General features: G+C 46.9%; 2 protein-coding genes across 4 annotated transcripts in view; both read left to right on the top strand.

Moving 5' to 3' along the window:
* Positions 1 to 10,133, top strand: part of tbc1d1 (TBC1 (tre-2/USP6, BUB2, cdc16) domain family, member 1) — a 28,406-nt gene extending 18,273 nt beyond the window's left edge. The window contains 11 exon segments of the mRNA XM_062478772.1: positions 694 to 888; positions 2,473 to 2,638; positions 3,033 to 3,136; positions 3,139 to 3,180; positions 4,705 to 4,804; positions 4,947 to 5,118; positions 5,268 to 5,427; positions 6,722 to 6,759; positions 6,867 to 6,998; positions 8,131 to 8,307; positions 8,613 to 10,133. Of these exon segments, the coding sequence (XP_062334756.1) occupies positions 694 to 888; positions 2,473 to 2,638; positions 3,033 to 3,136; positions 3,139 to 3,180; positions 4,705 to 4,804; positions 4,947 to 5,118; positions 5,268 to 5,427; positions 6,722 to 6,759; positions 6,867 to 6,998; positions 8,131 to 8,307; positions 8,613 to 8,918 (1,592 nt within the window). The 3' untranslated portion in view covers positions 8,919 to 10,133.
* Positions 10,134 to 14,779: 4,646 nt separating this feature from the next.
* On the top strand, positions 14,780 to 26,784 carry klf3 (Kruppel like factor 3 (basic)). Of its 3 annotated transcripts, none has more exons than XM_062477810.1 (6): positions 14,780 to 15,126; positions 21,605 to 21,663; positions 22,112 to 22,628; positions 22,835 to 22,976; positions 24,424 to 24,590; positions 24,874 to 26,784. In XM_062477810.1, the coding sequence occupies exons 2-6, from the start codon at positions 21,622 to 21,624 to the stop codon at positions 25,053 to 25,055; spliced, it is 1,050 nt and encodes a 349-aa protein (XP_062333794.1). In that variant the 5' UTR covers positions 14,780 to 15,126; positions 21,605 to 21,621; the 3' UTR covers positions 25,056 to 26,784. The 3 variants fall into 3 exon arrangements, with proteins under 3 accessions (XP_062333794.1, XP_062333795.1, XP_062333796.1); XM_062477811.1 differs by having other exon boundaries at positions 14,782 to 15,126; positions 22,847 to 22,976; XM_062477812.1 differs by having other exon boundaries at positions 14,792 to 15,126; positions 22,850 to 22,976.
* The last annotated feature ends 275 nt before the right edge of the window (positions 26,785 to 27,059 follow it).

Here is a 27,059-nt window from a genome sequence, read left to right as displayed (position 1 = left end):
ATAAGCGTGTGGATATGTGTGTGTGTTGGCGTTTTGACCTCAGCTGTATTATTTGTTGAGTGACTGCTGGTTTCAGAGTGTCCTGTAGCGTTTTAACAGACTGATACATACATACATACATACATACATACATACCTCCCCTCTCAGGTATAAGCATTGTACTCCCAGACCTGCAAGGTGTGTGCGTGTTGAAAATCCTGTCACTATATGTAGAAGTTGTTTTTAGTATTTTAAGATAGTTTGTGATCCACCCTGTAGTTTGGGTGGAGTCACGCAAACATTTACATTTAGTCATTTAGCAGACGCTCTTATCCAGAGCGACTTACAGTAAGTACAGGGACATTCCCCCGAGGCAAGTAGGGTGAAGTGCCTTGCCCAAGGACACAACGTCATTTGGCACAGCCGGGAATCAAACCGGTAACCTTCAGATTACTAGCCCGACTCCCTTACCGCTCAGCCACCTGACTCCCATCCCAAACATTGTTTTTTAGAACACTGTGCGCGTGTGTGTGTGTTTGTTTAGTTCAGAGATGTATTTGTTTGTGAGTGTCTTCTACTGAGGGGTGTCTAATGATGTTTAGAAACTACGGCTTGTTATGATATCTGCTCTTTTGTTCCATCAATTGAAAAACGGAGAGAAGAAGATTGGATTCAACCATCTTTCTCTTGCCACAACCTCCCTCCATCTCTCAGACAGGGGAGACTGTTGTCTGGAGGCGGGGCGTGGCACCCTGGGGGGCGGCGGCGGCGGGGGGGACGGCGTGTTGGGCGTGGTCCCAGAGGAGCAGAAGAGGCGGGGCGGGGCGGAGCTCCGGGAGCTGTGGAGGAAAGCCATCCTGCAGCAGATACTGCTACTGAGGATGGAGAGAGAGAACCAGAAACTACAGGGTACGCACACACACACACACACTCTCACACATACAGATACACATACACAAGCACCATGACTTGACTTGTGGAGCAGCACAATTGGTAAGAAATATGTCAATCTCTGTTGTCCTCCTATATAGAGAGCTAGATGTCATCTGCACATACTTTGTGTCGATGGGTTTATTCACTGAGAGATGAATGTCCTCTGACAGGCCTGCAATTACAGAAGCATGTATTAATGTCTTGGCTTACTGCCCTATACTAATAAACACATGCTCACACACACAAAAGCTCTCTCACACACACACCTTCATCTCTGCACACGTTGTGTAGTGTCAGTTCTGTCACCTCCTGTGTAGGTGATTTCAGAGGCAGTCTGAATATCAAGTGACGCCCTCAAGCTGACCTTTTTGCCACTTATAAAACCACTCTTTCAAGGCACACACGCGCAAACATACCTTTATCCTCTGATTCACTACCCCACCCATCCCTGCCAACTCGCACGCGCGCACACACAGTGGATAAGGGTGTTGACTGAGAGAATGTGAGCCAATATTGATGCAAGTGTCGGGAATAAGCACTGCCCTGGCTGCCAGTCTCCCTCTCTCTAACTCTCTGTTTCATTGTCACTCTCGTCACCCTTGTTGTCACTAACAACAACCCCCCTCTCTCTCTCCTTCTCTCCATGCTCTATCTCATCTGGCAGAGGGAGGACTGTGTGGCTGTGGTACCATTCTGAACAAGTTCATTGTGTGGGTTTTTTCCCGTCTATGGGTGTGGTTCACCTCCTTTCTGTTTTGTTCTGTGTGTGTGTGTGTGTGTGTGTGTGTGTGTGTGTGTGTGTGTGTGTGTGTGTGTGTGTGTGTGTGTGTGTGTGTGTGTGTGTGTGTGTGTGTGTGTGTGTGTGTGTGTGTGTGTGTGTGTGTGTGTGTGTAAGCGTGCCTAGCGTGCCTAGCCCAAACCCTGCCTCATCTACCGAGGTCTATTTTCATAACCTTGTTAACCTAACCCACTATCTCCATGCCTTGGGTGATGATGGTGGAGAGGGAGTAATTCAAGGCCAGGCACTTTATTCATACAGCACATTTCATACACCAGGCAAACTCATTGTGCTTCACATTAAAACATATCATACCAAAAAAAGGGATTACTAAAATACATGTCATACAATAAAACAGGATACAAAAAGAATGCATTTAAATTAAAGAGAAAAAATCAAAGTGCAAAGTTTGCAATATAGGCGAAAGGATATAAAACATTTTTGTTTTGATTTAAAAGTAGTTGGACCAGTTGGTCTCCAATCTTGTGGAACTTAATTCCAGCTATTTGTTGCTTTGTAAACAGTAAGAGCAATGGAGGGAGAGATGGCGAGAAGGAGATGGAGGAAAAAACTGCAAGAGGCAATAGGGCAGTTTAATGTGAGAGAGGAGGAGTGATGGAGAGTGTGGAGGGGAGGGGAGGAAGGGAGTTGGCTTGAAAGAGGTGGGAGTTCCCTCACCTTCTCTTCTCACTCTGAACCTATTTAACAGTTTGGGTGTGGGTAAGTCAAAAGGTTGTTTAAAAAAAATAAAAATAAGTGTGTGTGTGTGTGTGTGTGTGCAGCCTCTGAGAGTGACCTGCAGAACAAGCGCCTGAAGCTGGACTATGAGGAGATCACGCCCTGTCTGAAAGAGGTCACCCTGGTCTGGGAGAGCATGCTGGGAAAGCCAGCAAGGTCTAAGGTCAAGTTCCCTACGGAGACCATCTACTCTGCTGTCACACAGGGTAGGTCTCTCTCTCTCTCTCTCTCTCTGTCTCTGTCTCTGTCTCTGTCTCTCTCTCTCTCTCTCTCTCTCTCTCTCTCTCTCTCTCTCTCTCTCTCTCTCTCTGTCTCTCTCTCTGTCTCTGTCTCTCTCTCTCTCTCTGTCTCTCTCTCTCTCTCTCTGTCTCTCTCTCTGTCTCTCTCTCTGTCTCTCTCTCTGTCTCTCTCTCTGTCTCTCTCTCTGTCTCTCTCTCTCTCTCTCTCTCTCTCTCTCTCTCACACACACACACTAATTAACATACACATGCAACAGCACGGCTGTCAAAACAATGTTTTGCAACACTAGTGTTTATTTCGCAGCATCTCTCCCCCACCCCCATCCTCTCTATTCTCTCTCCGCTCCCCATGCCAGGTGTTCAAGGCAGCATCGGGGGGAGGTCTGGAAGTTTCTGTCGGAGCAGTACCCTCCTCAGACAGGCCGTCCCCTCACGGCCCCAGCCAATCACACGCCTTACAAAGAGCTCCTCAACAGCTCACTTCACAGCAGCACGCCATCCTCATAGACTTGGGTACGAGACACAACACACACAGGAACCCACACAGACAGACATACAGTACATACTTGCACATGTTGTATGTCAACTTTCAGGCAAGCCTTTCTTATAGTCCAGATCTAACCTCATTGTGACACCCCCACCCTCCCTAGAGTGTTTGACTCACTGGTGTTCATCCAGAGGTACATGGGCGTTAGGTGATGCCTGGGGTAGGTTTGGGGCTAGGCCTGGTCAGGGTAGGCAGGGTTATGGTTGGTTAGTAGGGGTTGGGGTTAGTAGTTAAGTCGACCGGTCATGTCTAGACAACTCGCCCTGGACAACTAAGCAGGTGATGCACGTAGCAGCACACACACGTAGACAAGTACACACACACGCACATGCAAACACACTCGTGCTGGAACAATGGGCGTTTAACAGGGCCGGGTACAGGTATGCAGTGCTAATCTGGAGTGGGTCAGGCCGGGTAATTAGCGTTGTTTTACTAGCTACCAAATGTCTGGTGGAAAATGAAAACAAAATGATGACCATGTCGTCAATGGGTGTTGTATATAGACTGGTGTACGTTAAATCTTTTTGAGTGAGGTATTGCGGGCCGCGGGATTCACTTTTAGTCCACATGTCGCCAGCTTAGAGAATAGTCTAAATGTTCACTGCGCATGTGAAAAAAAATCAAAGTAAACCCAAGACGACCCAAAATCACTACCTAACCTACTTTGACCTGATCTCTATCTGAGCCATTCCAACACTAACGATCTAAAGTAGAGGGGGCCTGAAGCAAGAACGCTGTCTCTGCAACCTTCAGCCCATAGTGCATACACACACATGTGCACAAGTACATATAGCACACAGGAACACACACAGACAGTGCATACACAAACAGGAACACACACAGGAACACACACACACACACAGGAACATCTAAAGTACAGGGTGCCTGCAGCAGGGGAGGGGATAAGGATCACTATGTACATGTCAGGGACCTTTAACATAATGTGTACACACACACACACACAGTTTACAGGTCTCCTCTCCAAACTTGCCTCACAGTGACACATAATAACATACAGGTGGACTGGTCGAGACTGGAAGCTCTCTGACACAAAACACATCAACACAGCTGCAATTTAACGTTGTTTTGTGTGAAGAATGTCAGGTAGAAGGGGGTGTTTTGGTACAAAAAGCCCAGAAGGAAAACTATGGGTAACAGAGTGTGAGATTCTGTCTCACAAATATAACTTACGTGCGTGCACACACACACACGCACACACAGAAAATCAAGGATCAGATGTGCATTATTCTAACCATATTTCTGTGGTTAGAGTCAAGAATGGTCTTCATTCTTGCTCCCCGGCACAGTACAATTATCGCAATATCATCTTAAGTACTGGATCACATAGTACAGTGCAACAAACATCATGTCCTATCTTGTCTCTCTCTCCTCCACATGTTTGTCTCCCCCCTTTTCTCATTCACCCCCCCCCCCTCTCTCTCTCTCTCTCTCTCTGTCATCCCCTTCTCCTTCCCTCCGTCTCCTCTCAGGTCGGACGTTTCCCACACATCCCTATTTCCAGGCTCAGCTGGGGGCGGGGCAGCTGTCTCTCTACAACCTCCTGAAGGCCTACTCCCTCCTGGACCCGAGGTACACACACACACACACATATACACACAGCACAAAACCACACGTGCGCGCACAGCAGAGCACGCACACATTGGGACGGAAACAGGCGCTGCAAAACAACCTTGCATAGCAAAGCACACACACACAGCAAGGCACACCCCAGTATAACAGACGTCCCCCGTCCCCCCCAGGTGGGCTACTGCCAGGGCCTGTCCTTCGTGGCGGGGGTCCTCCTGCTCCACATGGAGGAGGAGGATGCCTTCTACATGCTCAAGTTCCTCATGTACGACATGGGGCTCCGCAAGCAGTACCGGCCCGACATGATCATACTACAGGTACCTCACACACACACACGCTAACAACATGTTTATGCACCGCTAGTTTAATGGCCTCCTATTTCTCTCACACACGAGGGCTGTGTGTGTGTGTGTGTGTGTGTGTGTGTGTGTGTGTGTGTGTGTGTGTGTGTGTGTGTGTGTGTCAGATCCAGATGTACCAGTTGTCCAGGCTGCTGCATGACTACCACAGGGACCTGTACCTGCACCTGGAGCAGCAGGAGATCGGGCCCAGCCTCTACGCTGCCCCCTGGTTCCTCACCACCTTTGCCTCACACTTTCCCCTCGGCTTTGTGGCCCGAGTCTTTGGTACGCGGGGAGGGGGAGGAGTCTATTCTGTAATGCTTGTCAAGTAAGCAGGCATAGCTTCTATCAAACTGTGGCCTTGTTCAGTTCTTTGGGATATTTCTTGACACATATATATAATATATATATACACTCTCACGCAATAATGTACTTATGTTCACCAACATGTCAACTGAAATATGTTCCTCCACAAGGCAGCATTCTTTGGCTCTGTGTAAGATGTCAAAGACTTCTGTACACACACACGCACACACACACACAAGACACCTGCACGCATGCACACACACCTACTCTGTCATCAGAGCTCTGGTATGTTGGGTTGTTTGAGGAACCGTTTCATGTTTGAAGGTGAGTCTTCGCCGCTTGTTTTCTTCGCCCCACTCCCTTCCTTTAAACTCCTTCCTTGTAACTGGAAGGAACCGTCTCTAAAGCCAGCCCTCTGGCTCAGCATGCTCCTCTGAGCACAGCGCTGGATGGGTTTCGGTGTGTCTGTGTGGGTGCGTACGTGTGTGTGCCTGTTTGTGATAGGGACATGAGGTGTTTCATATTAGACTTGTCTTTAAAGTGAGGTATGGCCGTGTTTCCATACCTCCATCTCTTACCTGTTTCTCTTTCACACCCATCACATTTTCCCGTCCTAACCACACACACAGCCCCATGCTAATCACACACACACAACAACCACACACACACAACTCCACCCTAACCACACACAGAACCCTTCCCTAACCACACCCACAACCCAGGGGCGTCAGGTGCCTGAGTGGTCAGGGAAGCGGGCTAGTAATCTGAAGGTTGCCAGTTCGATTCCTGGCCGTGCCAAATGACGTTGTGTCCTTGGGCAAGGCACTTCACCCTACTTGCCTCGGGGAGAATGTCCCTGTACTTACTGTAAGTCGCTCTGGATAAGAGCGTCTGCTAAATAACTAAATGTAAATGTAAACCCCACTCTAACCACACACACACACAACCCTCCCTGAACCACACACACCCTCCCTTAACCACACACAACCCCACCATAACCACACGCAGCCCCACACTAACCACACACATTCCATTCTGTTTTACCCTGGATTACTTATGTCTGTTTATTCAACGCCTTTATTGACCTCAGTGCAGTGCTTCTATCATGCCATCCTAACCCCCCAGTACACACTGGCCCATGCATTTTGCATCCATGTGTTTAGATATGTCTTTGTGTCTACCTGTTAGGGACTGAAGAGTGATGGTATCAAGTAATGCAACCAGTCCTGACTGGTCCTCTCTAAAGAAACCTCTCTCTCCTTTTGTTTTCTAGACATGTTGTTTCTCCAGGGTTCCGAGGTCATTTTCAAGGTATAAACATTTTTAAATACACCAATGTATTTGGTGTTTGTATGATGAAGAGAAAGGTTGTCTCTAAAGGATTGTGCTGTGTCATGGTGATGTCACGTCCTGTCCAGGTGGCGCTGAGTCTCCTGGGGAGTCACAAGCCCTTGATCCTGCAGCACGACAGTCTGGAGACCATCGTGGACTTCATCAAGACCACCCTGCCCAACCTGGGCCTGGTGCAGATGGAGAAGACCATCAACCAGGTAGGCACTTCTGTCTCTGTGGGAAGGGGGGAAGTGAATGACAGGTTTCTTGCTTTTAAAACTATCTTGTTTGTACATGAAATAATACACATGTTTGGTTAACTTTATAAGAAATGCTTCTGAGAGCTCCCTGGGAACTTCACCGTTAAGCAGTGCTTAATTTGTGAATCAGAAGGTGCCGGAACGCAAAATGCAGATGAGAGGAGGGCTGACGAGGCAGGCTCTGGGTCCCTGAACGTGCAGTGTTGCCAATTTGTCCATTTACGAGAGAGAGAGAGAGAGAGAGAGAGAGAGGAGAGAGGAAGAGAGAGAGGAGAGAGAGAGAGAGAGAGAGAGAGAGAGAGAGAGAGAGAGAGAGAGAGAGAGAGAGAGAGAGAGAGAGAGAGAGAGAAGAGAGAGAGAGAGCGAGATGAGGAGAGAGAGAGAGAGAGAGAGAGAGAGAGATAGAGAGAGAGAGAGAGAGAGAGAGAGAGAGAGATAGAGAGAGAGAGAGAGGAGATGAGAGATGAGAGAGAGAGAGAGAGAGAAGAGAGAGAGAAGAGAGAGATGAGAGAGAGAGAGAGAGAAGAGAGAGAGAGAGAGAGAGAGAGAGAGAGAGAGAGAGAGAGAGAGAGAGAGAGACCCTTGAAGAGGGCTGACGAGGCAGGCTCTGGGTCCTGAACGTGCAGTGTTGCCAATTTGTCCATCTCCATTTACGAGAGAGAGAGAGAGAGGAGACCCTTGAAGGGTATTCTTTCGCTGCAATTCAACAATAAGGAACACAGCCTGTCTGTGCCAGGCTGACCGGTTGTGTATTGAGCTTATCATCAGTGTTGATATAGCCCAGCTCCCGAGTTGCCCCCTGCAGCAGGATCAGCTCTGTGTACAGTCTAGCTGCGGGTCAGATTATTTTGCGGATTTGACAGCTTGGACTGGCTCTCAAAACGGTGAGTGCGGTATTAATAAACCCTGACCCGCACATGACATCTATTTACAGTTCTGATAAGATAAGAATCCTTTACTTGTCCCACAATGGGGACATTTGCAGGATTACAGCAGTGTAAAGATACAAAAACTACAAACAAGAGTAAAAATATACAGCATTATGGGTGTGTTTAGCAGTGACTGGTTGGTAACGGGTGTGTGTGTGTAGGTGTGTGAGATGGACCTGTCCAAGCAGCTGCAGGCGTACGAGGTGGAGTACCATGTCCTTCAAGACGAGCTGATGGACCCGCCCCCCACGCTCAACCAATCACAGCGGGCCGCTCAGCTGGAAAGGACCAATCAGAGCCTTCGGCAGCAAAACTTGGATCTGCTCGAGGAACTACAGGTAAACACACACATTTACTTTTACACAAACAGACACATTTACTAATACACACACACACACACCGCACATTTACTAATAAACACACATCCACCTGATACACCCCCCCCTCCCATGTTTACTGATATAATGTACACACACAACCCAAACATCAACTAATACATACAAATACCCCATATTTACACAGTACACATGCACTCACTCCATACATTTACAAATGCACACACACACCACACTGTACAAATACACCCACGTCCAGTATAGCACAGTACTCCAGGCCAGTGTAAAGCATGGCGGTCTCTCCTCAGGTGTCCCAGGCTCGCGTGGGGGGTCTGGAGGCCCGTGTGCAGGTGCTGTCCCAGTCTGAGGGGCTCCTGAGGGCCCAGCTGGGTGTCCTGGAGGAGGACAAGAGCCGGCTGCAGGACACTGTCGCTCAGCTCCACGCCCTGCTCACCCGCCTGGGCGTACGCGCACACGCAGACGCACACGCCGGCGTGGACGTCCCTGCCGACAGGCTCCGTGCGGATCTGGGGCTCCCTGATGGAGATGGAGGGGCGCTGGGGCCGGTGGGCGCGGCCCTTCCCCACCCCCTGGCCCTCCCTGAGAGACTCTAGCCCCCACAGAACTTGCCAGAGGGACAACTAAAGGAGGAGGAGAGGACGTGTCCGCCAACACTCCCTTTATACTTTCTAGGAGTTGACGAAAGACGAGAGAAGGATGGAAGAGACTACAGCACTGAGTTCCCCACTTTCCTCAGTGAGAGGCCACCGCCGGTGACTTCTTAGTTGGTTTGTGAACTTTGACCCCAAAGACCCCTGCCCTTACTCTACTTTAGATATAAACAAACGTGTGAGTTATCTGACCAACTGGCCCCAAAGAAGTACTGTCCGTTGTGAGCAGAGCCCACAGCCACACCAATGCACAGTTCTGTTTGACTGTTGACGTGTATTACAGAGGACTATCCATATAAGTGCCTGTGTTCTCTGTATGCAGTTAGACTGTAACCTCGGAAAAGACCAAAGAGAATCACTGAGTGATGTAGGGCTTCATCAAAGATGTGTGGAGATGGAGTCATCACCATCACCAGGACCTACCAATGGTGAAGAGGAGACTTGCATTACTGCCAAAGAGAAGCAGTGAGAGATAGAGAGAAAGTTGTGGAGAAATGGTAAGATGTAAAACAGTAAGATGAGTAAGAGGAAAGAGTTTGTCAGTGTGGATATCAGGGGAGGGTGATTATGAAGAGCATTCTAAAGCTGGATGTGTAAGGATGGTTACTGCTGCACACACTGAGGCTGTGTAAGGATTGTTACTGCTGCACACACTGAGGCTGTGTAAGGATGGTTACTGCTGCACACACTGAGGCTGTGTAAGGATGGTTACTGCTGCACACACTGAGGCTGTGTAAGGATTGTTACTGCTGCACACACTGAGGCTGTATTTACAGGGAGAGGGAAGACAACCCAGTTCATTGAAAATGGACATTTCCAATTATTCCTTCTTCTCTTCCTCTTTTTTCTATAAATCCACCTGATGCCTGATTGGCATCTGCCTCTCCTCTAGACACAGAAACAATCACACTGTCTGTGCACACTTTACTGCCTTGTGTGTGTGTGTGTGTGTGTGTGTGTGCGCGCGCGTGCGCGCGCGTGCGTGTTGTCCCCAGTGTGCTGTAATGTATAATGCATGTGGTTAACATGATATACCTGCAAAACAGAACCCTCTTGATTGACACTGTAAAGAGTTAGACTTTAGACGTACATTGCACATTGTTTTAATGATAACTATTTACTGTATACTCTGAAATACATTACAAAACCTAAAACATGTCTCTTTGGTCTGGACTTTCTTTTCAGTGTGTGTGCGTGTGCTTGCGGGCATGCCTTTGTACTGCATGTATGAACAGGCTATCATAGGGACTATAATAAGTGCATGCATGACCGTGGGGTTGAGACGACAGGACATGCACACACCACTCCACAGGCTGCGGCATGACGTGCGATCATGTGGGTAAGGGTTGGCGCTTGTAGGGTAGAGATGTGGCAGGAGGCCTAAAACACTTCACCTCTGCTGTGACTCAGCAAGAACCACAACATACTGTCTTTCTTTCAACATCACTCATGTTTCTGTGTGGATATGGATTAGTTTGTGGTTGTTTGTGCTCTTGACATCCAGACACTGGTGTCACAGTTGTCTGTCTGTCTGCCTGCCTGCAACATGTTTTTGTTGCATAACTTTCTACAGAACTTTCTACATTCCATTTTTATCTCAATAAATCAGTTTGTGTTCCCACATAGGTGCAGTAATTGTGTGTAGGTGTGCATGAATGCAAGCGTTGGCATGCTTAATTTTGTTGATGGAGATTGATAACTGTTCTATCATCTACAAATGTTTTCAGATCTGTATCATGTCCTGCAGCAGCAGAGCAGTGTGTGGTGTCTTGTTGTGTGTGTGTGTGTGTGTGTCTTTCTGTCTCTGTGTGTCTTTGTCTGTCCTTCTCCCTGTGCGTGTGCACATGTCCATGTGTGTGTCTGCCTGTCTCGGTGTATAAATATATTTGTGTGTGTGTGTGTGTATCAGGGCGTTGCTGTGGGCAAGAGAAGGTCAGGCGCTACAGTGTGGGTGTGACGCTCTTCTGTCAGCATGTCCCACGTGGCCATGAACCCCTCCCTCAACCCCTCACCTCCCATACCCTCAAAAATGGATCTCCCATACTCTCTTTCCAACGCATTTGTATCTCCTTGTCACATGCACACACTAACTCCATGCTAGAGTTTAGTTTCCTAAAGTGTAATATGAACCAATCCGTTGTGAGACGATCTGCTCTGTGTGTTTAGGGTGGGGGTGAGGGAGGTCGTCATTTGTCAGGAGAACAATAAACTCCACTGGATATTTCAGAACAGTGAAGAGGAAGCAAGACTCTTCCAGGGTGAGAATGCAGCTACACTGACCCCACCCAAGCGCACACACAGCTACACTGACCCCACCCAAGCACACACAGCTACACTGACCCCACCCAAGCACACACAGCTACACTGACCCCACCCAAGCACACACAGCTACACTGACCCCACCCAAGCGCACACAGCTACACTGACCCCACCCAAGCACACACAGCTACACTGACCCCACTCAAGCGCACACAGCTACACTGACCCCACCCAAGCACACACAGCTACACTGACCCCACCCAAGCACACACAGCTACACTGACCCCACCCAAGCACACACAGCTACACTGACCCCACTCAAGCACACACAGCTACACTGCCCCACCCAAGCACACACAGCTACACTGACCCCACCCAAGCAAACACAGCTACACTGACCCCACCCAAGCGCACACACAGCTACACTGACCCCACCCAAGCGCACACACAGCTACACTGACCCCACCCAAGCACACACAGCTACACTGACCCCACCCAAGCACACACAGCTACACTGACCCCACCCAAGCAAACACAGCTACACTGACCCCACCCAAGCACACACAGCTACACTGACCCCACCCAAGCACACACAGCTACACTGACCCCACCCAAGCACACACAGCTACACTGACCCCACCCAAGCAAACACAGCTACACTGACCCCACCCAAGCACACACAGCTACACTGACCCCACCCAAGCACACACAGCTACACTGACCCCACCCAAGCACACACAGCTACACTGACCCCACCCAAGCACACACAGCTACACTGACCCCACCCAAGCACACACAGCTACTCTGACCCCACCCAAGCAAACACAGCTACACTGACCCCACCCAAGCAACACAGCTACACTGACCCCACCCAAGCAAACACAGCTACACTGACCCCACCCAAGCACACACAGCTACTCTGACCCCACCCAAGCAAACACAGCTACACTGACCCCACCCAAGCAGCACAGCTACACTGACCCCACCCAAGCACACACAGCTACACTGACCCCACCCAAACCCACACACTGAACTGTTCCCCGTGGCATTTTTAACAATAAAACTTCTAGGGTGCAACCATGCTCCCACTTGTGTGGTATGAAGGTCATTAGCACGAACAGTAACTGTAATATATGTGCTACATACTTGACTACGCCACAGACACGTGGAGTTGTGAGGGCTCCTCAATGCTCTTAATCACTCACAAGATAGGCAAGGGTCCCCAAGTTAAGAATAATCTGGACCAGAGGCTAATGTAGCAAAAAAAATATTTGATGCTCCAAAATGATTTAAAATCCCTACAGTGGCTGTACAATTTGATGGGAAGTTTTACAACTATAGTGTGATAGAATGCAGGAACAGTTTATCAAACATCAAATGGTATTTCACTTAGTTTCAAAACATATCCATGGCACATACACCGATCAGCCGTAACATGAGACCCTCTGACGTGAAGAACACTGGTTATCTCAGTGTCATGGCACCTGTCAGTGAGGAATATGTATTAGGCATTAAAATTAACATGTTTTCCTCAAAGTAAGCAAACTTGGTTCTAGAATGGTTAGAGGAACCCAACGACGAGTTCGAGGTGTTGACATGGCCTCCAAATTCCCCAGATCTCAATCCATTTACATTTAGTCATTTAGCAGACGCTCTTATCCAGAGTGACTTACAGGAAGTACATGGACATTTCCCCCGAGTGCCTTGCCCAAGGACACAATGTAATTTTTTCACGGATCCTGTTTGTCTTCCAAAGAACTTCTGCCAGTCAGACACTATCTGTATTCTCTAGATTCTAGAGAAATTCCAAGGCAGGATTAAATAACTTCTAGAGTCTAGAAGTTATTTAATCCTGCCTTGGAATTTGTGGAGTCATGTGTGTGTGTGTGTGTGTTTTGTTTGTCAGACCTGTCAGTTAGGTGATGTAGGACATTTCACCTTAATCACAGTTTACTTGCTTGACAGGCCCTTCTAGATTGTAAATTGGCACCCTCTGCACGCCTGGGTTTGTGTGTCAGTCATATTCACACCTGTAGATGTCTTATGGTGGCCTTAGAAATCCTTCTATTAAACTACTAATTAACGATCCTAAGCCGTTTTGTACCTCAACCTACTGTAAGGTTTAGTTTGTAAACTACATTTCAAGGAACTAGAAGGTTCCTGCAGTTTCCCCAGAAGATTAGGCAGCTTAGTCAAGTGATGAACACATGATATTGGCCTATATAGAAAATAAATATTAAATACAATATTATATAAACATAGTATCCACTTTATACTGCCTTGGTGCTAGTTTAGATAGCCAGTTCATCCATAAAGAAAATAATTTGGAATAAAAGCTGATTCAAACTGCTGTAGCAGTGTTGTCAGTCAGCCTTGTTTATATGTATCTGCGCTGTGAAATGAAAATGAGCTGCTAAGTGAAAGTATATCAAATAAATAAATTAAGATTGCAATGTATTTGAATTGCCAATTGAAATGTTGTCCAGTAAGTAAGTCCTCATTTGATGATGCCTAGCAAACCAATGGAAGTCGAATTTACATTACATTTACATTTATTCATTTAGCAGACGCTTTTATCCAAAGCGACTTCCAAGAGAGAGCTTTACAAAAGTGATCATAACAACGAGATAGCCCTAAAAAAGAGTCATTGTGATCCTGGAGGAAACTAGCATCAGGTCCAGCCAATCATTCCTAAGTACCGTTGTACTGCTGGAACAAGTGCGTCTTAAGCGAGGGAGTCAGGTGGCTGAGCGGTGAGGGAATCGGGCTAGTAATCCGAAGGTTGCCAGTTCGATTCCCGGTCATGCCAAATGACGTTGTGTCCTTGGGCAAAGCACTTCACCCTACTTGCCTCGGGGGAATGTCCCTGTACTTACTGTAAGTCGCTCTGGATAAGAGCGTCTGCTAAATGTTAAGCCTTTTTTTGAAGGTGGGGAGACAGTCAGTAAACCGTACAGGCAACTTAACACATGGATGGAGCTTGACTTGTTTGTGTACCTCCCCCTTCCAATAAGGTGAACTGATTTGCAGAATTAAAAACTGATTAACAACAGGTTCAGGGTGCATATTGGTGAAATTGTTTTTTTTAATTGACAGGATTGTAAGGCTCTGATAATAATAATAAAAAAAATATTATTATCAAAACTGTCAATAATTATTGACAGCCCTCTCAGTCTCTTGTGTCAGAGATACAGATTTGAGAAACGGAGCTTTGACACGAGAGTGACTTGAGTTGTGTGTGTGTGTGTGTGTGTGTGTGTGTTTGTGTGTGCTTACATAGACGTGTGTGCCTTAACAAACCAGAACAAAAGGCCAGAGCAAGATAGATTATTAGATATATTCTCAAATCTTGCTCTCCCAGTTCTTTTCTTTCCATGAATCTTTAATTCCTTTTACGGCGCGTCAGGTCCTGCTCCTTCACGCGGGCGCGCGCCGTCACGCCCTTGGTTTCATCTTCCCTCTCTGGGCTACAGTTCCGTTTCCTTATACAGCACACACAGACACACTATACTGTACACAGTCAACTGTGCGACCCCACCCTCGCCTCCCGCAAGCCGCCCAGTCCCGCCCAGCGACCCGACCCCTCCTTGGACTCGTCCCACCAAGTGATCATGTGACGCGCACAGCGCACTCTTCACGGGGAGTTTTTAAAGACCAAGGGAGAAAAATGAGCGCAGTTTCGTAACTTGGGGAAGTTTTGTCGAGTTGCCAATCCCCGCGATCTATCATTCGGACGTTTTGTTTTCGGTGACCGATGTCAGTGACACGACTGTGTGCATTTCGCCTGCGTCACTTTTTCATCGGAACGGAACTTTTACCGAGCTTTTTACTGATCCCCCACAACATTTAAACTAAGGAAATATAACAGAATATACTACATTTCCTCTGTGAAGTAAGTTTTTTTGCTTCTCTATAAGGTCACTTGCAGCATATAAAGCATCCATTTATTGTATTAGTGTTATTGTCAAGATCAATTAAGATAAAAAATGTTGCACCATGATTAATTTATTTACGTTTATGCAGCCTACTTTATTGATGTAATTGTAATATTATAATCTTAATGATAATTTTGAAAGAACTTTACTTCGGAAAGGAAAGGGGTCAGACAAGACAGAAGAGCGACTGTTACTGTAGGCTATGTTACCTCATCTACTTTACCCCACTATCTGTGTGTATGTTCTTGTGTGTGTATCAAGAGAGGACTCGTGCTGTCACTCAAAGCAGATATGTTCATCTTTCTCCGCGTGTCACAAAGGCCAGAGTTCATTAGTGAAGTGAGTTGTTTGATCACCGGCAGAACAGTGGAATAAATCTATGTAGGCTCTGTTTGGCTCCTCAATAGGCAACTGAAACTTTGGAAGGCCTAGATAAGTACTTTATTAGTGGACCATAGGCTACTCTACTATGGGAACTATACAATACGATTGGACCTATTATCCACTATCCTATAAGAACCACACTATGTACTATAGCTACTACTTAGCCTATACTATACTATAGCCTACTACAGGATTGGAAGACTAAAGGAGACTTGAGACAGCTTTTCAACAGTTGCCATTGTAGGGTTAGGACATAGGTTATCATGATAATAATGTTAACCAGAGGTGTGTGTGTTCCACCCACTGTACTGTCTACTGTAAAACTGGTAGACAGCTTGAACTCATTCTGGCACTCATTCTACCTCGCCCCCCCCTCCCCCTCCCCTGTCCTGTGTTTCCTGTGCTTTGTTTCAAGGCTGTGGCTTGCGTCACACATTCCACTTGGCACATGAAGCCTTTATCCTGTTTGGAGCCAGGAGGGAGGGAGGGATGTGGGGGGTGGAAGGGTGGAGAGGAGGATTAGGAGGGCGACCTCTGTGTGTCTCTCACACACACAGCCTACACCCAGACACTCCACCCACCCCATACGCCTCTTTTCCTGAATCAACAAGCTGATGTTATCTACCGGAACAATACACACACACACACACACACAGACACACACACACACACACACACACACACTGCTCAAAGGGCATGCCCTAGAGAACATTGGGGCTAAATATTAAACTCATGGATGTACTTGTGTCTCTGTGAAGACAGCAACATGGACACATAAACCTTACCAGGGTGATGCTACTCAATTGTAAACACAAGCAAAACACTTTTATAACACAAGTTTATTAGCCTACAGCAGCCATAGATAAAGCCAGTTTCTTGCTCATCTTATTTGGACTGACTAAATGTTTTGTCATACTTTGGTTATTGTAGCTAGCTAGGCTACAGCTAGCTGGTTGACGGTTTGGTTAGAGCTAACTAGTAGGCTGTTTTTTTACCTGGGCCCAGTTTCCCAGACATGGATTTAACCTAGTCCTAGACTAAAAACGTTTTCAATGGAGATCTTCATTGAAATGTTCTCTTACTCTATGACTAGGCTTAATCCATGTCTGGGAAACTGGGCCCTGGTGTTTCTGATTGTATATAGCGGGACAAGTTATCCCTTACTTCTCAGCATGAAAAATACAAGTTGTTGCGTGTGAAATGGTTGAAATGCGTGAGTCTCGCGCAGACTTGAGGGCCCTGCATAGTTTTCTTCCCTCTTTCCAGTTCTCTATCTTTGGTTTTGTCACATTTTGGTTAGAGCTGCTACAGTGTTTTCTTCCTTCTTTCGCTCAATTCCCTTTTCTGTTTTATTCACCTCTCTCTTTCTCTCTTTTTCTCTTGCTCTGTCATTCTTTAGTGGGGAGCGGGTGGGGTAGGAAGAGGGACAGGAAACCACAGCCCCCCTGCAGCAACACCCCCATCAGCCCCCAATCCCAACCCTTCACACTGTAGAAATAATAACAGTCTGACTAACCTTTGAGGGCTTCCTCTTCTCTCTCTCTGTCTCTCTCTATTTCTCTGTCTATGTCTCTCTCTCTCTCTCTCTCTCTCTCTCTCTCTCTCTCTCTCTCTCTCTCTCTCTCTCTCTCTCTCTCTCTCTCTCTGTCTATCACTCACTAACTATATCTCTTTGGCAGTCTCTTGCATTGTCTCTTCAGATGTCTGGAAAGCCTCAAAGCTTTCCTGTCCTAAACAAGTGTGGTTAAGATATGCCTGTTAGTCCATACAGTATGTGTTTACGCGTGTGTGTGTGTCCACACGCTATTGGATCCTGTTTTTTTTCCCCCATGTCCGGCCTCCCCTGTTCCCCCCCTGGGGCCTGCAGTCAGCTTTTCCTTAAGTCTTCCCCTGGTCTCCCTCTGTTCCTTGTTTGCTGCTCCCTTGGTCCTCCTCTGGTCATTTAAGCCCCCCCCCCGTTCCTCCTTCTCCTCCTTTGGTCCTCCTGCTCCTCCCCTGGTCCTCCCCTGATCCTCCTGCTCCTCCCCTGCTCCTCCCCTGATCCTCCTGCTCCTCCCCTGCTCCTCCCCCGGTCCTCCTGCTCCTCCCCTGGTCCTCCCCTGGTCCTCCTGCTCCTCCTCCTGCTCTTCCCCTGATCCTCCCCTGCTCGTTCTCCTGCTCCTTCCCTGCTCCTCCCCCTGCTCCTCCCCTGCTCCTCCTCCTGCTTCTCCCCATCTCCTCCCCTGCTCCTCCCCTGCTCCTCCTCCTGCTTCTCCCCATCTCCTCCCCTGGTCCTCCCCTGGTCCTCCTGCTCCTCCTCCTGCTCCTTCCCTGCTCCTCCTCCTGCTCCTTCCCTGCTCCTCCTCCTGCTCCTCCCCTGCTCCTCCCCCTGCTCCTCCCCTGCTCGTTCTCCTGCTCCTCCCCTGGTCCTCCTGCTCCTCCCCCTGCTCCTCCCCCTGCTCCTCCTCCTGCTCCTCCCCTGCTCCTCCCCCTGCTCCTCCCCCTGCTCCTCCTCCTGCTTCTCCCCATCTCCTCCCCTGCTCCTCCTCCTGCTCCTGGTCTTCCTCTAGTCCTCCTGCTTCTTTTCTGCATGGATACATAAACCATAACAATGACTAAATTGTACATATATAAAACACCTTCATAAGTATGTTACAGCAGCCGGTAGAAGAAGCCACCGTAACCTTGTTCTCAAATTAAGCTGTTTCTCATGTTCTCTCTACAAGTCTCCAACCACCCCTATCTTATCTGGGCTGACAAAATCTTCAGTCATACTTTGGTTACAGTAGCTAGCTAGGCTACAGCTAGCTTGTTGACGGTTTGGTTAGCTGGAGATAGTTAGCCAGTCTTGCTGGTCGTTTGGTTTGTTTAGAACTAGCAAGATGTTTGGTTAGCTACAACTAGCTGATTAACTTTTGGTTAGCTAGAGCCTCCCCTTACCCTGCTCCTCGCCGTCTCTTATGGTCCCTCCCTAGTCCCTCTCTGCTCCTCTCTCTGCTCCTCTTCTGTTCATCCTCTGGCCCTCCTGCTTCTCCTGTTCTCCCCCTGGGACTCTTGCCCCCCTGGTCCTCCCCTGCTCCTTCTTCTCCTTCCCTAGTCCCCCTGGTCCTCCCCTGATCCCACTGGTCTCCCTCAGTCTGGGCCTGGTTACAGAATGGCCTGGTCGAATGCCATGATCTTGGAATGGTTGCAGTGTGGTTGAAGCATGGTCTTGGAATGGTTGCAGTGTGATTGTCTTGGAATGGGGGCCAATATTGAAAGACTAGGGTTGCCTTCTGGATAGAGCAGTTGTCTGGAGGTTTTTGGTCTCACTGGTGAGCTCATCATCTCCAGGCAGTTACTATTAAACATGTGCTTGTGCGCATGTGTTTGGTGAAATATAATGTCTTTTTTTTGCATTTTTGCCGAACCAGCACTCTGTGTATGTGTATGTGTTACTCAAATCCATAGCCAGCAACATAAAGCCACAGTATTTTCCCCTTCGCTCAAGTAATTTTGCTGTCTGGTACTTGAGTTCAAATGGAAACAGAAGGGGGAGAGGGAGGGAGAGAGAAAGAGACAGGGGGAGACTCGGGATCGAGAAAGGGAGATGGGGAGAGGAGGGTGAGAGTGTAAGAAGAGAGAGGGGCTGGAGAGCAGGGGAAAACAACGGGAGTGAGAGAGAGTTGTAAGTGTTTGCTGAATGGGTTGGAAACAAGCATAGCCTTTGGTCAAAATAACTATAATCAAGCATATCTACAACCATTGAAGCTTCCTGCAATTCTGTATTGGCAGTTTGACCCATTCCTCTTTTATTCAAACTGCTCCAGTTCTCCCAGATAAGAAGAGTTCCTTCGAACTAGAAATCTCTACACAAGTTGTCAATTGGATTTAGATCTGGACTCATTGCTAGCCACTTCAGTCCAGCGTCTTGAACCATTCCTGGGTGCTTTTCGAAGTGTGTTTGGGGTCCTTGTCCTGCCGGAAGACCCATGAGCTTCGACGGAGACACACATTTCTGACACTGGATATGACATTGAGCTCCAAAATACTCACCTAATTTCATGATGCCATACACATGACTTGGGCCTTAAGCTTTTTGCAACGTATGGTGGAAAGATCAGTGTCTCCAGAGATGGACTTGTAGCTTTATATTGTGCTTGCTTGGCAACAATATTGTCCCTGTCCTCAGATAACTCTCTGGTTGTCTTTTGTTCATGCTTATTGCAGAACACACAGTGACACAAAACATGAGGATTCATCTTTTTCTTTATTCAAACTGGTTGAATACTTGATTCTCTTTTCTTTTTTTTTTACAGCAGACACCTTCAACTCACCTCAGAAGTGGTAAATTCCAAACAATAATAATATACTCTGGAATCAAAGTATTTCATTATAAATTTGTGACAATAAGATTGTCCAGACCATTTTAATATTTATTTGTGGAATTAGCTCAGATTTTGTAAATTATTCAGGTTTATTTGTTACTGCACACCAGATATATAAATATGTGGACACCCAAATATGCTTTAATTTCAACAATTTTCTGGAAGAAATGGTGCATTGTTTAAAAAATGTGCAATGGTGCCAATATTTTGGGCAATGACTATAGGATAGATACAATGGGATGACTGTGTGCTCCTTAGCTGCAGGGTGGAAGTAGCTAGTTGATCAAACCAGCCGTTCCTATCAGGCATGACGGTAATTATGACTTAAAAGAACACCTCATTTTTATCTGCAACGTCATCTCAGGAATTTCAGCATTTAAAGGTTACCATGAGAGAGAATGCAATAGCTGGGCTTACATTTACATTTAGCAGACGCTCTTATCCAGAGCGACTTACAGTGAGTACAGGGACATTCCCCCCGAGGCAAGTAGGGTGAAGTGCCTTGCACAAGGACACAACGTCATTTCGCACGTTGGTTGCCTGTTCGGGAATCAAACCGGCAACCTTCTGATTACTAGCCCGATTCCCTAACCGCTCAGCCATCTGACCCCTCAAAAAGGACACACACACTCACACCCTGCTCCTCTCCCCACCCTGAAAGTCAACATGATACACACATTAAGGATATTTTACAATACCTTTATTAGTAACCCCAGAATACACCTCAGTTATTGACTGAAATACAAGATATTATAGACCTTTGCCATTGGCTGTACTTCACACCAGGATACACCTTTACCACTGGCTGAACTACACGTCAGAATACACCTCAGCCATTGGCTGAACTACTACAGTCCAGTCCTTTTCTGACCTATTGCAACTATTTAGTCTCTAGTTGGTTACTCACCAACCTAAGACATCTGATCTTTTCAGTTCGGACCATAATAGGAAGAGAGTGTGTGAGAGTGGATCTCTGTGTGTGTGCAGGTGTGTGTGTGCATGTTTACCATGGGGTTTCCGTGTAAAAAAAAAAGGAAGAAGCCATCCATAGAAGATTCTCTTGTGTATTCATTTTGTGTTTCATTCCTCAGTATACACACATTCATACACGCACATATGCAAAAGCACTTATTCACACCTGCGCATTCAAAGTATATGTCACTGGATCCATCTTTGAAACTTCATACGTTTTACTCTAAACATAATTGACAGAAGAAGGAGACAGCTCTGTAGTGTGTGTGTATGTGTGTGCAACTTTACCTTAGTATTGGGTTACCTTAGAAACTTTAGTGTTAGGGTGTTAGGTCTCAGGGACTAGACCATGGTAAGACTAGTCCCAGAGAGAACACAGACAGAGAGACAGACAGGCAGCCAGAGAGGAGACAGACAGACAGAGAGGAGACGGACAGACAGAGAGGAGACAGACAGACAGACAGAGAGGAGACAGACAGACAGACAGAGAGGAGACAGACAGAGGAGAGAGAGTTGAGAGGAGATTTGCCAGAAAACAATGTACCTTTGGTATTTCTATAACATGCAAATACAGATGCAGACAGAGACACACACATAGCAGTCTCCTGTGCTTAACTGCACACCCTCTACTTTAAGCAATTGACTTTTCAGCACGTCCTTCTCAACTATTCTCAAAGGATATGTTCCCATGTGTGTGTCTGTGTCTTGATGGTTGTTTTGTCTCTCCTCAAAGGTCTGGCCTGTGTAGCCATGCTGATGTATGACTACCCACTGACGACAGACATGGAAACGGTAAGACTGTGTGCGTGTGCGTGTGCGTGTGCTCTATGTATGCATGTGTGCATGCCAGTAAATGTTTGTGCCAAGTCCTACATGCCAAAGCTGACTGGTTTCCACCAGTCTGGTCTTGTTCATTAAATTCCTGTGAACAGCCTGGCTCTCACCAGATATTTGCATACACATATACGCACACACCACACACACTATACACATACACATATACAAAGTATGCCAGTTGGATGCACTTATGCCATACAGGAACACTATACCGTTTAATATTGGAGTATTTGATACATAAACACATATTTGTTTTTTTGTTTCTGTAATAACAGTTTTCTCTTTCTTTCCCTCCCCCCTACACGTACTCTCATTCTCCCATCCCCTCACCTCTCCATCCCTATCAATCTCTCCCTCCTTCCCTCTCCCCCTCTCTCCCCTCCACCCTCTCCTCCCCACTCAGGGTCTGTACCAGCCTTATCCCACGATGACTCCAGAAAGCTACAGTGTCATCATCTCCCCTCACCTCTACCACCACGGACCCTACACTCACCCCTTCACCCAAGCACACGCACACATCCCGGCTGTTGTCACGGGCAACCCCCCCCACACACAGCTGGAGCCTGTAGACCTGTCGGTCAGCAAGCGTCCTTCTTCCTCTTCCCCCTCTTCTCCTCCCTCGTCCTCCCCCTCCTCTTCAGCCCGCAGCTCCCCGCCCTCGCCTTACAGCTACCGCTCCTCCCCCCTGCCGTCCCCCTCCCTTGCCCCGCCGCTTCAGTTCCCTACCGTGCTGGCCCCTCTGATTGGCTCGGGCACTGGGGTCATCCAGGGTTCGGGGGTCATGCTGTCTCCTGTCATGCTCCCACCCCTCTCTGTCCTCTACTCCTCCTCCCTGCACCTGCACCAGCCAATCAGGCTCGGCTCCTCTTCTGTTGCCACCAATGAGGACCACCGGCAGGGATCAAGGACGCATAAGACAGGTGAGCCCCTGCTCCATTGTCGCCATGGCTTCAGCCATCCCTCACTGCCCTCCCTAGTTTTGAGCAGTTTTCTTCTCTTTCACTTCCCCCAGTTTCACCTTCCATCACAATATGTTCACTTGCTTTTAAAGTAAGAGGCAGTTTAGATGCATGTGTATGCATGTGTTTCTGTGTGTATATACGCATCTCCTTGTTTATTAATCCAGATTTTTACCCAGCAGCCTCTATGGAGGGCCATGTGAAACTTACAGACGACACGCATAAAATCCACAAGCCAATAAAATCAGAGTTGGCCTCTTACAACCAGGAAGTGGCATCAGTCATCAGTCCTCAGCGGGCCTATGGCGAGTAAGTTGGGACATTCACACACTCACACACACATGTACACCAGGGGCGTAACCACGGGTAGGCCTGAGTAGGCACAGGCATACCCAATTTGTTCTAAGGCCTACCCAAAGACGAAAATATTTCCGAAAAATCAGGCACCGAGTGCACATCGCAAAGTAAATAAGTAAAAAAAAACTGAAAAGATGCCTATCCATATTTTTCTAGGCCTACCCAAAAATATTTTTCTGGCTATGCCCCTGATGTACACACATACTGGTCTGGTCTCATTCCTCCAGTTATCTGACTGGCCTTTAACCCCTTTACCTGTTGCCTTCTCATCTAATTACTCCTGTTTTCCTATCACTGAATCATCCCTGGCTCAACTGCCTCATCTTTCTCTTTCTTTTGTAGATCAGTGCTTGCATCTCAACATCATCTTCCTCCTCTTTCTCCCTCCTTTAAACTCCTCTCTGTCTGTCTTCCTGAAGCTGCATGTGAGGGTGGGGTGTTTTCCTGTGTAGCCTTTTGTGTTGGTGCTCGTGTTGCCGGGCGGTTGCTGGGGCAGGTCCCTCCTGTCACTATGCCAACTTTGGATAATTGGACCCTTAGGAAGTGGGTGTGGTCATAGCTGTCACCACAGTCCGTTCAACACACTTGCACACTCATACATACACAAACACACACATTTAATGGAAGTGATTCATATTTCAACGCTTGGCACCTGTTTTTACCTCCTCCCTAACACAAAAACGCACACAGAATTACACACACACACATGGACAGACAGACACACAGGTTTTCAGATATAGTAAATCATTTGGCTCTATGGTCTATTGGTCAATGGTTTATTCAATTGTACTCTATCAGATGTAGGATACCTCAGTTGCAAATGAGAACTTGTTCTCAACTAGCCTACCTGGTTAAATAAAGGTGAAATTAAAATAAATGAAATACAAATAAAACCTGTGGCCTTCAGGCCATGAAATTGTTGGATTTATTGTTTACTATATGTAAACTACACAAAAGAAAACAAACACACGCGTAACATTTCCCAAGATGTAGTAACAGTGTGTCTACAAGTCTGTCTTGACAATCTTTATGGCATCTCATTGGTGTGCACATGAGCCGATAGAGACATACTATTGGAACATTCAGTATATTCCAAAAAGACGGACAGACACAAACAGGCTGACCGACCAGAGATGTGGCAGTGCTATAATTTGACCCCAGTGCTGTGGAAGGACCAATCTGAGTCCCGTCTGGGAGGTGATGGGTATCTGTTGGTCCTGGTTCAGTTCCATAAGTTACCTTATGGAACATGAGAGGTGCTCAAGATGGAACAGTGACACCTGCTGGCCAATATTCTCTCAGATCACACCTGTCAACAAGTTCCTATGTTTATATGTGTAGCCTTGACAAAGCTCAAATACCCCTCTCATGTTTTTTGTCCTCCTCTCTCTGTCCCCAGGGGAAACAAGCTATCAGTAATAGTCCACCCCAATGGGAAGCACCCACTGCCCATTGAGTCTCCTGATATGCTGAAGAAGCGGCGAATCCACCGCTGCGACTTTGGAGGCTGCAACAAAGTCTACACAAAGAGCTCCCACCTTAAAGCTCACCGCAGGACACACACAGGTGAGGCACACACACACACACACCGGTGTGATACGCACAAAAAACTCACCAACACCCACGCCTGCACACACATACAAACCCATACACAGAGATGAAACACATTCTGACAAGAAGCTTAAAATTCACTGAGAAAATAATGTAATGTTTGCTCCATCCCTCCATTATAATATGTAACTCTTTTTTTCTCTTCCCTTCTCATCCATCCATCCCCCCATCTTTCTGTCCCTTCACCACCCCGTCCCTCCATTCCTCCATCCTTCTATCCCCCTTTCCCTTCCCCCAGGTGAGAAGCCCTATAGGTGCATGTGGGAGGGCTGCACGTGGAAGTTTGCCCGCTCCGATGAGCTCACTCGCCACTTCCGCAAGCACACAGGGGTGAAGCCCTTCCAGTGCCCCGACTGTGAGCGCAGCTTCTCACGCTCCGACCACCTGGCCCTGCACAAAAAGCGCCACCTGCTGGTCTGAAGACACAACTGCAGCCCCTCGACAGTGCTCTCCTTGGTCGCAGCTTGGTACCTTCTTGGGACCGTCGCACTTGTTAGGGTGAACTGAAGCGCTGCTTCCTTACAGCTGGAGTAAACCATTGGACTAGGAGGGAGAGGGCCGTCTGAGCAGCACCTTGCAGCCCCCCCATCCATCCCTCTAGCCATCCATCTGTCAATCAGAAGATGTATCCACAGCAGTTGTTCTTCTACTCTTGTCTGTTCTTCATGTTCTCCTCCTCCCTCCCTTATCCTCAGAGCAGGTCTGTATAGATCTGCTCCTCCAGTCTAGTGAAGCTGAGGGGCTTGAAGCTCAGCTCCACCCAGAAGAGCACCCTCTGCTGGACGGAGGGACAAACTGTAACAAGTCGCTGTGTCAATCAGCCTATTAAAAATACCCCCCAACACACACACTCATCCACAGATAACTAGCAGGTCTAAATACACCAGGTTATGGCAACATAATGTGAAACATTGTTTTGTTTTTTATGTAAGCAGTAATATGATTAACAGAATGTATGCATGCAACATATCAAACACACTCCCAGCTTTTGTTAATGTAGCAAGTACATGTGTTACCACACATCACAAAGGCTCCTTAACCCTTAGATGCGTGAGTTAGCAAACACATCTAGCAAACACACACACAGATACAAACCTCATCTGCCTTCTCTCGCACTTAATAGTCTCATGAGGAAGTCACAGAAGAACTTGCAGCTCTTAATGCACGAGGTTATGGCCTGTTTTTCACCACACACACACGTATTAAACACAATACACCATGAGAGCCATTCAGTCAAAACTCGATTGTGGTGAAAGGGCACTGTAGAGACAATGTAAATGTGAAAAGCAAGGGCATTACTGTGGAGAGAAGATGGACACGTTCATGTGGTTTGGAAAGGGTGTAGAGTTAATTACATGTATAGGGTTTGGTCTATTTGTCTTGCATCAAATGTGTCAATTATATTATTATTGTTCTACCGTATGTGGTATAGGATTATGCTAAAGTGGCATTGCAATTTTATTTTATGGTATATACTGATGAGGGGGAGATTGAGTGAAACAGGGAAAATAGATTTTAAGTTTCTGTATTCTTTATTTGTCTAATCGACTTCTGGTGAACAAACAGTCTTTGTTTATTCTGTAGGCCGACATGTGACTCTGCACTTTAAAACCACAAGCAAAGCCAAAAGTGATCCATCAAAACTATTGATTTAATGGCTCTGATTTAATCAGAGACTAGTGGAGTGAGTCAAAAACATAGAGATCCGACTGAACTAGCCAGTCTTGTTCCTAAAGATGATTAAGCATGCACACACACCCATAAACATACACAAACATGCATGCACACACACACATACTGTAGCTGTGTTGCACAAAAGTATACAACTACATCTACCCCGGAGTTGAGTAGTGTTTTGTTTTATGGAACTATGCAGAAAATGTTTTATATTTTGTAATGATTGTGAGATTGAATGGTTTTTCTGAAGCATGATTTAAATATATTTTTTATTACACTTAATATTGCATTTCTGTAACAATGTGACTTCATAAATATGTATGCTTTTTGTGCTGTCTGTCTTTATTGGTAATTGAAAGGGAACATATTGTATTGTTTTATATAAAACTGTGAACATATTCTGTACAGTTATCTTTGACCTTATGCATATCATTTTAATACAAATATCTAATAAACTTATATTGATACAATTTGTTTTAACTGTTTGTGTCTGTCTCTGATTACTATTGAAGTTACTAACTTTTCCTGGAGTGTAACATTGAAGCAAGTGTCATTTTGTTGTAGGTAGGAGGATTACACTAACCTTGAGAGAGACAGATGGATTTGTCAGGTCACAACCGCAAAAAAACCATCTTGCAAAGCTCCGACTTTCCGTTTGAGATGGTGTCCAGTTAGTTTCTATGGATATAGCTCAGTGGCGCAATAAGGCTAGAAAACCCGAGATACGGTCCGCGCCATGTTGAACTA

Source organism: Osmerus eperlanus, chromosome 14 (assembly GCF_963692335.1).
Source record: "Osmerus eperlanus chromosome 14, fOsmEpe2.1, whole genome shotgun sequence".
NCBI classification, from domain to species: domain Eukaryota; kingdom Metazoa; phylum Chordata; class Actinopteri; order Osmeriformes; family Osmeridae; genus Osmerus; species Osmerus eperlanus.
The sequence above is the reverse complement of the archived record's forward strand: the minus strand, read 5'-3'. Positions and strand labels throughout refer to the sequence as shown.